The sequence below is a fragment of the Schistocerca nitens genome, chromosome 1 (genome assembly GCF_023898315.1).
Source record: "Schistocerca nitens isolate TAMUIC-IGC-003100 chromosome 1, iqSchNite1.1, whole genome shotgun sequence".
Classification (NCBI taxonomy): domain Eukaryota; kingdom Metazoa; phylum Arthropoda; class Insecta; order Orthoptera; family Acrididae; genus Schistocerca; species Schistocerca nitens.
In genome coordinates, this window is record NC_064614.1 from 221,980,736 (window position 1) to 221,993,307 (window position 12,572).

General features: G+C 44.1%; 1 protein-coding gene across 1 annotated transcript in view; it reads right to left on the reverse strand.

Moving 5' to 3' along the window:
- Window positions 1-12,572, reverse strand: part of LOC126246112 (progestin and adipoQ receptor family member 3-like) — a 199,419-nt gene that overhangs the window by 111,073 nt on the left and 75,774 nt on the right. Inside the window, exon 2 of the mRNA XM_049948370.1 lies at window positions 11,548-11,687. Within this exon, the coding sequence (XP_049804327.1) occupies window positions 11,548-11,649 (102 nt within the window). The 5' untranslated portion in view covers window positions 11,650-11,687. The remainder of the gene's footprint in view (window positions 1-11,547; window positions 11,688-12,572) is intronic.

Genomic DNA, 12,572 nt, shown 5'->3' on the forward strand with positions numbered 1-12,572 from the left:
GTGGCTGCACGATCCGTTACAGCCATGCGGATAAGATGCCTGTCATCTCGACTGCTAGTGATACGAGGCCGTTGGGATCCAGCGCGGCGTTCCGTATTACCCTCCTGAACCCACCGATTCCATATTCTGCTAACAGTCATTGGATCTCCACCAACGCGAGCAGCAATGTCGCGATACGATAAACTGCAATCGCGATAGGCTACAATCCGACCTTTATCAAAGTCGGAAACGTGATGGTACGCATTTCTCCTCCTTACACGAGGCATCACAACAACGTTTCAGCAGGCAACGCCGGTCAACTGCTGTTTGTGTATGAGAAATCGGTTGGAAACGTTCCTCATGTCAGCCCGTTGTAGTTGTCGCCACCGGCGCCAACCTTGTGTGAATGCTCTGAAAAGCTACTAATTTGCATATCACAGCATCTTCTTCCTGTCGGTTAAATGTCGCATCTGTAGCACGTCATCTTCGTGGTGTAGCAATTTTAATGGCCAGTAGTGTAGATATTCGTGGCGTGAAGAGATTGCCTAGTGTTTAGACTAGAAAACATAACTGCGGAGCGAGCATTTTTAATCCGAGTAGGAAGGAGTGGCAATTGGTTGACCACGTGTTGCACACTAACGAGTCATTCTTTCACGACATACGACCTTGACCGTTAAGGCAGCACGAGCCAGCAGTGTGCTGCCGTAAGCGGCGTGGGACCATCAGGTATGGAGTCGGACGCCTGTTACGATGTGGAGAAACAGGACACAGTGGGCATTGTTTGTACGAACGGGCACGCGGAGTTCCCGATTCTGATTGCGTAACGTGTTACTTGAAGTGTACGATCCTGGCGTAATATCGAAGGTAACGGTGTTACTGGACGGCTGCCGTTGCGAATCGGACCCAGGACTTCAACGGACGATTTGTGACCAACGATGGTGAGTCCTAGGCGGACATAACAGGCATTGAGGTGGAGAATACTGAACGACTGGGTGAGTGGGAAATATTTCGCGACATACACAGAATCAGTCTCTTCGCAATCACATCAAACGTTGCTCAAATTGGTGTACTTTTGCAAGTTCACTCGCATTGGTACGGAAGATATTAATATCTTTGAAACAATATTTCTGCGGTACGTTGTTTATTATGCTTTGTGATGAACTTGCTGTTGCATGCTCGTTGTCTGGAGTGTAGCCTTATATGGAAATGAAAGTGGATGGTAAACAGTACAGACAAGAAGAGAATACAGGCTTCTGCAATGTGCTGATACAGAAAAATGTCGAAGATTAAATGGATAGATTGAGTAACTAATGAGCGAGTACTGAGTAGAATTAAGGAACTTTGTAGTAAGACTGAAAAAAAAGAGATAGTCTGGTAATGGGTGGAAGTGTGGGTGGTCAAAATTGTAGATGGGGTTAAACGGATGCAGGGTTCAGTAGTTATGCGCAAGAAAGGCTGACATGGAAAGCTACACCAAATCAAATCGTAGCACTGATGACTGTAGTATCAAACAACAACTATTTACTATCACAAATAAATATACAGGGTGTCCCATTTATTTTGACCACCCTAAATAACTGTTTGTCCAGATGCAAATTACAAAATGTTTCAAGCAAATGTTCTTTAGCCGTCAGGGGGACATCAGTCAGCATGATTGCCTTCGTTGTAGCTTTATTTTTTACAAACATATGAACATCGGTATGACTTTCTTAAATGGCACCCTGTATTTTTTATTTGGTAATTCATTTCCTCTCCTAAAGACCCATTCAAAAATGTATCACAGTGTACCATTCACTGAAACACAACGTTATTAATTACAAAACACAACATTGACTTAGAGCCCGGGATCACAAACTCGTCCACTTGCTGGAGTCAGAAAAGAAATGAAAATCAAGGAAAAACATAACACAAAATTGACTTTGACTCTTCTGTACCATTTCCCAGGAGAAGAACATTCAAAGGTGCTCAAAGTGGTGACCCTGGACCCCGATACACAGGTGCACTCGTTGAATGAAAGAATTATTTACCAGTTTTGCTGAAGAAAATTATAAGCGATAGACAGCGTATTTAATGCATCCCCAAAGAAAAATGTCCAGAGGATTTAAATCAGGAGACCTAGCAGGCCAAGTAACTGTTCCTCCTCGACCAATCCATCTGGCAGGATACCTTCGGTTCAGAACACGACGTGCACGCAAGGCATTATGTGCTGGACTTGCATCGTGTTGATACCGCATAAGCATTCTGGTTCTTAGCGGAACTTCATCCAGAAGAGGAGGAAGAATCGTCTGAGGAAGTTGGCATACGCTGTGCCGTTTAGACTACCATTGATGAAATAAGGGCCAATAATTGTAGTGCCAAGCATCCCACACCAGACTTAAACTCTCCATTGACGCTGATGTTCCAACTGTCTAAGCCATCGTGGTTGTCGCTGGACCAATAATGCATATTCCTTGTATTTACCTCTCCTTTGAGAAGGAAGATTCATCGGTAAATAGAACATTGGAAAGGAAGTTAGGGTTGGCGATGATTTGCTGCTGTGCCCACTGACAGAATTGTACACGATTCTGGAAATCATTCCCATGCAATTCTTGATGTAGGTGTACATGGTAAGGATGGAACCGATGACGTGTAAGAATACGATGTACACTGGTTTTAGGATTTCCAATCTCGTGTTCAAGTTCTCGTGTGCTCACATGTGGATTAATAGCAACGGAAGCGAGAACAGTAACTTCAGCAGCTTTGTGTATGCGAGTGCTACGACAATTGCATTGTCGTGAGTTGAAACTTCTCGTTTCCTGAAGCGTCGCAACAAGACGAGGAAAACATCCGTCGGGAAAGTGGGTTCTTGTCAGGATATCGTTCTCTGCACAGTGCCGCTGCCTGCGTAGCAATTCGCCTACCTTCAACAACAACAACAACAACAACAACAATAAAAGAAATGTTATATCGATGCAGTTTGTAGGAAGGACAGCCTTTACTGTATGCTTGCTCTACAAAACAGTATTTAAAAGGACTGAACTACTGTACTAAATGTACCCGTACATAAGAAAACAGTATTGCAATTACTGTTCTGCTAACTTACATTCCCCATAGATGAGTAGCATTTCTACCTTCTCTTCGTTGGTGTACATTCTACTCACATAAATCTTCAACTGACGATGGTTGACGGATTGACGGGTGTGCATTCTACTTATATTTACATTTGTCCTCTGTCAACGTCAGCACGTGGATGTGTTCCATTACCCCGAGTACCTGCACTAAGTGCTGGGAGCGTCAACGTCAATGTTGTGTTATGTAATTAATAACGGTGTGTTTCAGTGAATGGTACATTGTAATACATTTTTGAATAGGTCTTTAGGAGAGGAAATGAATTACCGAATAAAAAATACAGGGTGCCATTTAAAAAGTCATACCGCTGTTCATGTCTTTGTAAAAAACAAAGCTACAACGAAGGCAATCATACTGCGACTGAACCTACTAGGTGTAAGCGGCAAACTTCCAATTAAACTTCGTATTCGTCGCCTCGAAAGTCCTCTCAATACGACAGCTGTTATAGTGGTAGTCAAAAGATATGATATGTTGCATGAAGATTTTGCACAATCGAAAGCAAGAGTACATGAAGGTACAACAAGTTATTAGTAAGTTCCTGTCTATTTCTAAATACTAACGTTTTACTCGTTCAGCTAGAAATGAGACTGTATAAAAACATGTGGTTGTTAAACTACTTTTTTTGTTGTGTCCCGTAGTTGCATTATACAATCATAGTGTTTTTAGCATATTTTGTCCACATTCTCGATCTTAATTTGACCAATGAATACAGCATTACTAAATACTTCTTCAGACGTTACTCTACTTTATTTCTTCACGTCTTCGTTTCAAATTTGCTCTTAAAATGCCACCAATTAAGAGTGACTAGTGTCTGCTGTGCATCTGCTACACTTAATTACAAATGTACAGCTGCACATTACTAGTATAAACAAAGCACGGCGTTCACAACAGACGTTAAAACATTACGTGAAGGTTTGGTCTCCGGACACAATGAATGCGACACAGAAGCTAGTTGCGGCTGAGTCTGGATTTCCACGAAGGTTGAGGAAGAGAAAGGGGCTCATGAGAATGGGGCAGTGCGGAACATGGAAGACGGATAGTTTTGGAGACTGAAGAGGAACCTTATTTGGTGAATTTTGATATGAGAATGTGCATGGTGGTGCGACTCTGGAGTTAACTTAGTGAGCTACTGCAGTTTATAGGCGTGACTTTATGATCTTGAGAACCATAAGCATTTTATGTCGCAAGCGCTGATGCAAGCTGGAAATGAGCTGGGTTTTGTAGAGGATGGTCACGCAATGCTGTCAGAGAGAGCTTTCATTATACAAGAAATTATTATTATCAGCACCTCAATCTACTTTCCGTTGCCACTCAGAGGCAAGAGGACAAAGAAAGAGATTAGAGAACCTTAAATTGGTAATTCTCGTATGTGAACCGGAAAGAAGAGTCATTAGGCTGTAAAAGGACTCTTATTCTATTAACTGCCATTAATTAAAAGCGAAAATGGCGACTGGAACGACAAAAACATTCGTGAAATCTGTGTGTTTCTCCTCATTACGTAATAACACTAGAGTTTCTTTCTTGTTTCCTAGGGATGATAGCATGATACTTGACATCTTGAGCCAATGGCGGGAACTTCCGGAAGGTTTAAACATTCTGTTCAGAATACGAACGAGGTTTTTAGCAGTCTGAAAAATCTTTTAAACTGTCCCTCGAGGTTGATAACGCGAATGGTGACACATGATAGAGGAGGATATTAATGTAGGTACATTTACAGTTTACTCGTATACTGATTTTTCTATTGCCTTAATATTAACCTGTGTCCATTAAGATGAATCTTGGTAACAAACAAAATACCTATTGCTCTGGACCATCATATCAAATGCTCGGGTAATTTATCTGAATAAACATGTATCTTATCAGGGTTATTTTTTAGTCTGTATAAGCCTGTGAATAAAGAAGTATTAATATTCTAATCAGATCAAAAGTCGCTCAGACGGATGTTGATTATTCTACTGGCACTTAAGAACATTATCATCAGCGCCTTTGAAGGATCCCAAACTATCTCATAGTTTGAAATATGTCAGCTCTGACCAGCGAAATTGCTGCGATGATTCCCCGGGAACACATATTAGGTTTTCTTCAGAATGTCGACCTAGATCAACATGGATAAAATCAGTTAATCAGTTACGTTGTCAATTACTAAAATACACTAACCGTTTGACAAAACGTGCTTAAGACACACTAAACTATGACACTTAAACTATTCAGCTCGCTGTCTCCGCGATTGGTGTTTAATTAGTGTCTCTGTAATTGAATAAAATTGTACTGATGCTCACCTTGGATATTACTTAATGCAAAGAGAATCAGCTGAACAAAAGAGCTAAAACTTTCTGTTTTAGCTTATTAAAACACAAGAGACCGAGATATCCACTCACAGATCATGGACATCTTTTCCTTAACACTCACATCTCGTCTGCTCGTGAACAAGGCGTTCGACTATTACAGTCACGAAACAAAGCGGCGAGCGGAGGACAGTGAAACAAGCAAATAATCCTAATAAATCTTATAATTAACTTTTCCTCGAGACATTTGAGTCTCATCTTTATCTACGATAATGATGGAAGCTGAAGAAATGAATTAAAAGTTGTGCCACAGATAAGACTTGAACCCAGGTGTCGTTGGTTATTAAGCATAAATGACGGTTGCTACACCACCGCAGCACTACACTACCAGTTCTGCATGGACTACTCAAGTCCAACGCCAAATCTTAATTCACGTCTTCAGCTTATTTTCGCCTTTTTAGATCGTCACTACACATCACCTACACCTGATGTAAAGGATTTCCCCATTACGTCTAACGATGGGGTGCTGTTTCAGTGTTGGAGAGCTTCGGCAATAACGACGATCTAAAAAAGGGAAAATAGGTCAGTGCAGCAGTGTTAGCTGTAGTGTTGCATTGGTGTAAGGGCTCGCATTTTGCGTACTCAGCAAGGAGAGCCAGGTTCAAGTACCGACCGTTGCACAGATTTTTATTCTTGTCTTTGGCTTCCATCATTACAGTATTCCTAATAAACATAGGTCTGGAAAAGAGTGTTTTCCTGATACGCCATATTACGGCTGAGTACATGAATGCGAAGTTCCTGAGGATCCTAACTGCAGATACCCACTTCAGAACAAACACATTAGACCAAGTGTTCCACGAGGCCACCGTTCAGGTGAAGACGTGGTTTATCGCGTCTCCTTATCGATGACCGTACACGTTCAAAAACGCCAGGTGTGAACGAATGCAATGGCAACCATTCACAATGCGTTCCTGGAGTTAAACGACACTATCAACAGGCATGGAATACGCCACAGCTTTTAAATGTCCCCCTACACAACAAGAATCCAATGGGTTCAAGTCGGGGGACGTGGATGGGTATCTCCTTGACGAGCTACGACCGATGCACTTGTTGCCGAAGCTTCGCATTACGCATTTGTGAACAGCCACATGAAAGTGTGCCAGTATACCAATACGCACATCTTTTCACGATAAGAAACATCATCCAAAACGTAACTTCAGACATTAACAGTGTTGAAACACTGTCATGACGCCGGCCGGTGTGGCCGAGAGGTTCTAGGCGCTTCAGTCTGGAACCGCGCGACCGCTACGGTCTCAGGTTCGAATACTGCCTCGGGCATGGATGTTTGTGATGTCTTTAGGTTAGTTAGGTTTAAGTAGTTCTAAGTTCTAGGGGACTGATGACCTCAGCTGTTAAGTCCCATAGTTCTCAGAGCCATTTGAACCAACTGTCATGACTGCACCTGTGCATAGCTCGTATAGGGGAAACCATTAGTCTCCGGACCTATATTTCCCCTTCTTTTTCTTATGCCTTTGTCCCGCATCGGCGCAGCTCGGCATGGTTACTAACTGATTTGGTACGATTAACTTAACGGGTTACCGGATGCCCTTGCTGTCGTCACCCTGTTACCCCTGGGACGTAATATGTGGACCCCTACTACCTGCGTGTAGTGTTATTGATGTGGAAGAGAGCGAAAGTTTTTTAAATATTTGCGAACCGTGTAACTGAGGCAGAACTTCCGTACCAGCTCGGTATTCACCTAGCGGGACGTGGGAAACCGCCTAAAAATCACATACAGCTTCGTCGACAGGTAGACCCTCGTCGCTAATCCGCCGAGCGGATTTCATCTACGGCCGGCGAACCTAACCGTCCCAGAAGCAGTGCTTTAATATCCCGGTTATACTGGCGGGTGGTTTCCGGTCCTATGTTTATTGGAATTCTTTGTTTCTTCCATTGTTCTCTACTCACCCCTTTCTTTTTTACCTATAATAGCCAAAACGCCGCATACAGAGTGCAACAAAAATGTATGGCCGAACTTTCAGGACACATCTCCACACGTGGAAGAAGAATCTGAATTATACGGACAAGGGTCCTAAAACGCTTTATTTCCTTGTGAGAACCCTTCCTACAACTCTTTGAGGCGCATTAATCATGGATGCACACAAGAACTGAACACAATGGCATACGACATGAAACTCTCTTGCGAGTAATGTTTACAAAAAGGAGCGGTACACGAAGCAGAGATTCTTTGTTTCCGTACTGTGGGAGGCTGAGAAATCACGCGTAACACTAGAGGCATACATCAGCGCATCCGTACTTCAGTAAGCTAAAGATGCTGTAAACAGGTTTTAAGAGAAGTTCTGCAATCTTGTGCTTGAATAGTAGGCAGGTTAAACTTATGACTGGCCATGAGCCGCCATGAGGCGCTTCAGTCTGGAACCGCGCTGCTGCTACGGTCCCAGTTTCGAATCCTGCCTCGGGCTTGGATGTGTGTGATGTCCTTAGGTTAGTTAGGCTTAAGTAGTTCTAAGTCTAGGGGACTGATGACCTCAGATGTTAAGTCCCATAGTGCTTAGAGCCACTTGAACCACTCGCCATGAGGAGTTGAGGAAACACCTACAGACAATGGGTGTAGAGGAAGAAGCCGCTTAGTGTAGACTATGTGGTGAGGGCATGGGACCACACCATCATTTAATTTTCCAGTGCGAAGCATTGGAGGTCAAAAGACACAGAATATTGTAGCCCTCAATCCTGAAGATATTGAGTCTAATAAATAATTATTAGGTTTATGCATAAGTTTTTGTTTCGCATGTTGGTATTTCGGTTGCTACGAGTTTATTTATCTATTGTCATTTTTGATTTGTAGCTCACTGTTGCTATTGGAGTTTTTGTCATTTGGAGATAGAGAGTGGACCCGTACACCTTAGAAAATGGAGTGCCAAGTGGAGAAATTGGAACATTTCCGACATATTGGTTCAAAATGGTTCAAATGGCTCTGAGCACTATGGGACTCAACTGCTGAGGTCATTAGTCCCCTAGAACTTAGAACTAGTTAAACCTAACTAACCTAAGGACATCACACACATCCATGCCCGAGGCAGGATTCGAACCTGCAACCGTAACAGCTGCGTGCTTCCGGACTGAAGAGCCTAGAACCGCCACAGTGGCCGGCGACATGTTCTTCTGTTTAAGTTCAGTAGAGGGATGACAGCAGCAGAGGCAGCCAGAAACATTTGCGCCGAGTATGGGGATAATGCCATAGGACAGAGCACGGCAAGGAAATGGTTTTCTCGTTTTAAGGAGACTCGTTACGGTATTACTGACTCACCACGTCGAGGAAGACCTTCGCGATTTGATGAAAATAGTTTAAAAGCGTTAATTCACAATGATCCACGTCATTGTGCTCGAGAACTGGCAAATGTGATGAACATTTTCAAGCAATGGGGAAGGTTCAAAAGTCGGGAGTATGGATACCGCATGCTCTAAGCTAAACTAACAAAAATCAGCGGGATAGCCATAAGTGCATCTCTGCTTCCTCGTCATCAATTGGCTCGTGAACAACACTGACTATTCCTATCCTGTATCGTTACTGCTGACGAGAAATGGCGTCTTTATGCTAACATAAGGAGAAGAAAGGAATGGTTGAGCCCAAACAAAGCAGCAACTTCCCGTACAGAGACCTGAGCACATGCATAAAAGATAATGTTATGCATGTGGTTGAACAGCGACGGTGTGGTGTACTACGAATTGTTTCCTCGAGGTGTAACCATCAGCCGGCCGGAGTGGCCGAACGGTTCTAGGCGCTTCAGTCTGGAACCGTGCGACCGCTACGGTCGCAGATTCGAATCCTGCCTCGGGCATGGGTGTGTGTGATGTCCTTAGGTTAGGTAGGTTTAAGTAGTTCTAAGTTCTAGGGGACTGATGACCTCAGAAGTTAAGTCCCATAGTGCTCAGAGCCATTTGAACCATTTTTTTGTAACCATCACTACTGGCATTTATTCTCAACAACTGAGACGTCTTGCAGGCGCAGTTCAAGAACAACGACCAGGAAGACTGCGCAAAGTGATGCTAATCCACGATAACCCCCTCCCGCATTCTGCTAGATTGACTAAATGGTTCAAATGGCTCTGAGCACTATGGGACTCAACTGCTGAGGTCATTAGTCCCCTAGAACTTAGAACTAGTTAAACCTAACTAACCTAAGGACATCACAAACATCCATGCCCGAGGCAGGATTCGAACCTGCGACCGTAGCGGTCTCGCGGTTCCAGACTGCAGCGCCTTTAACCGCACGGCCACTTCGGCCGGCGCTAGATTGACTAAAAACGCTATACAGGAGCTTGGCTGGGAAGTCATTTCGCACCCACCTTATTCACCTGATCTTGCGCCCTCAGATTTTCACCTTTTCTGCTCTTTATCGAACAACCTTCAAGGAACTTCGTTTCCGGATGAAAAGGAGCTCCGAACATGGCTCGACGTGTTCTTCGCCTCAAAAGCACACGTTTTCTACAGTTGCGGCAGCGAAAAGTTACCTCAGCGTAGACAAACTACTGTACATAGTGGAGCAGAATATACAGGGTTATTACAAATGACTGAAGCGATTTCACAGCTCTACAATAACTTTATTATTTGAGATATTTTCACAATGCTTTGCACACACATACAAAAACTCAAAAAATTTTTTTAGGCATTCACAAATGTTCGATATGTGCCCCTTTAGTGATTCGGCAGACATCAAGCCGATAATCAAGTTCCTCCCACACTCGGCGCAGCATGTCCCCATCAATGAGTTCGAAAGCATCGTTGATGCGATCTCGCAGTTCTGGCACGTTTCTTGGTAGAGGAAGTTTAAACACTGAATCTTTCACATAACCCCACAGAAAGAAATCGCATGGGGTTAAGTCGGGAGAGCGTTGAGGCCATGACATGAATTGCTGATCATGATCTCCACCACGACCGATCCATCGGTTTTCCAATCTCCTGTTTAAGAAATGCCGAACATCATGATGGAAGTGCGGTGGAGCACCATCCTGTTGAAAGATGAAGTCGGCGCTGTCGGTCTCTAGTTGTGGCATGAGCCAATTTTCCAGCATGTCCAGATACACGTGTCCTGTAACGTTTTTTTCGCAGAAGAAAAAGGGGCCGTAAACTTTAAACCGTGAGATTGCACAAAACACGTTGACTTTTGGTGAATTGCGAATTTGCTGCACGAATGCGTGAGGATTCTCTACCGCCCAGACTCGCACATTGTGTCTGTTCACTTCACCATTAAGAAAAAATGTTGCTTCATCACTGAAAACAAGTTTCGCATTGAACGCATCCTCTTCCATGAGCTGTTGCAACCGCGCCAAAAATTCAAAGCGTTTGACTTGGTCATCGGGTGTCAGGGCTTGTAGCAATTGTAAACGGTAAGGCTTCTGCTTTAGCCTTTTCCGTAAGATTTTCCAAACCGTCGGCTGTGGTACGTTTAGCTCCCTGCTTGCTTTATTCGTCGACTTCCGCGGGCTACGCGTGAAACTTGCCCGCACGCGTTCAACCGTTTCTTCGCTCACTGCAGGCCGACCCGTTGATTTCCCCTTACAGAGGCATCCAGAAGCTTTAAACTGCGCATACCATCGCCGAATGGAGTTAGCAGTTGGTGGATCTTTGTTGAATTTCGTCCTGAAGTGTCGTTGCACTGTTATGACTGATGTGAGTGCATTTCAAGCACGACATACGCTTTCTCGGCTCCTGTCGCCATTTTGTCTCACTGCGCTCTCGAACGCTCTGGCGGCAGAAACCTGAAGTGCGGCTTCAGCCGAACAAAACTTTATGAGTTTTTCTACGTATCTGTAGTGTGTCGTGACCATATGTCAATGAATGGAGCTACCGTGAATTTATGAAATCGCTTTAATCATTTATAATAGCCCTGTATTATTGATGATTAGTCTCTCTTACGTGTATCTGTTGTGTTTATTGAACTTGCGGAAAAAACTACGAACTCACGCAGCAACCCAATGGTAAAGCATCTTCTACTACTCTTTAAGGGTATCATCTGGCTTTACTAGAATCTGTGGCGAGTAATAGCACAATAAACACAATTTCGGTGCGGGCAGTAGCGGGTTAAGACCGCTGTTGTTTAGTCTCCCTGCGCCAACGAGTCAACAGACGCAGAGGGCGAGTGCGCCGTGCCTACCTGTTTGCCGTCTTCTATCAGGCGCTCCTCCGGCGCCGCGGAAACGGCGGTGGAGTCGGCGGGCGGCGCGGCCTTCTCGCAGACGGCGGCGTGCAGCTTCATGGCTGGGCACCTGGTAGCTGGTGGCTGGTAGCTGGGACCTGGAACACAGCCAGCAGGCAGCGCGCTGTCAGACCGCTCCGGCTGTTGCACTTGACCAGCTGGCCGCGATTGCGCCTGAGCGCCAGCCGGCGGCCTGCGGCCTGCGGCCTGCGGCAGGCCCGTGACGAAACCCGGGGCGCGGCTTTCTCCCGCCAGCAGACGAGTTGCAGCAACGCGACACGCCGGCCGGCGTCATCACGCTACTGCCGCTTAAGGCACTTAATGCTACTGATGCGCCGCGAGTACATACTGCACAGTTATCAGCCGCCAGGAATACCGGCGCTCAGACCAGTGAACACGTTTCCATTAAAAAGCCACAAAACAGCACAATCCATCTCACGAAAACACTTAAGGGCGTAGGACGTCAAACGGGACGACTTGGAGCAGGAGAGGCACCACAGGAAACTTTATTTTCTACTGTCTATACTTTTACAAATAAATTCATAAAACTTTGTCAGCATGACCAGGAAGGATTCATGATTCATACTCATAGCAGCGGAAGTGCAAAAACATAACAAAATAATTTTTTTTAGATATGAAATTTCATCATTTTTTCACTTACTGTTGGCTGCACTTGTTGCTATAGGTACATTTTTCTTCACAAGTAAGAGAGATTCTTTGATGAATTTTTCACAGCATACAAACCATACTAACAGGTGTATGAAACTCTAGAATTTTCCACATCTATTAAAAACTGTGGTAAAAATTGAGATAATTAACTACAAAATTTGATTTTTTTTCTAAACATAAAGTTTAAAACATAACAGCTCATTCATTTTTTCATAAATTAAATAGATTCTAGAGTTTCAAACATCTGTAAATATGGTGTGTATGCTGTGCAAAATTCATCGAACAGTCTCTCTTACTTATGAAGAAAAGTGTAC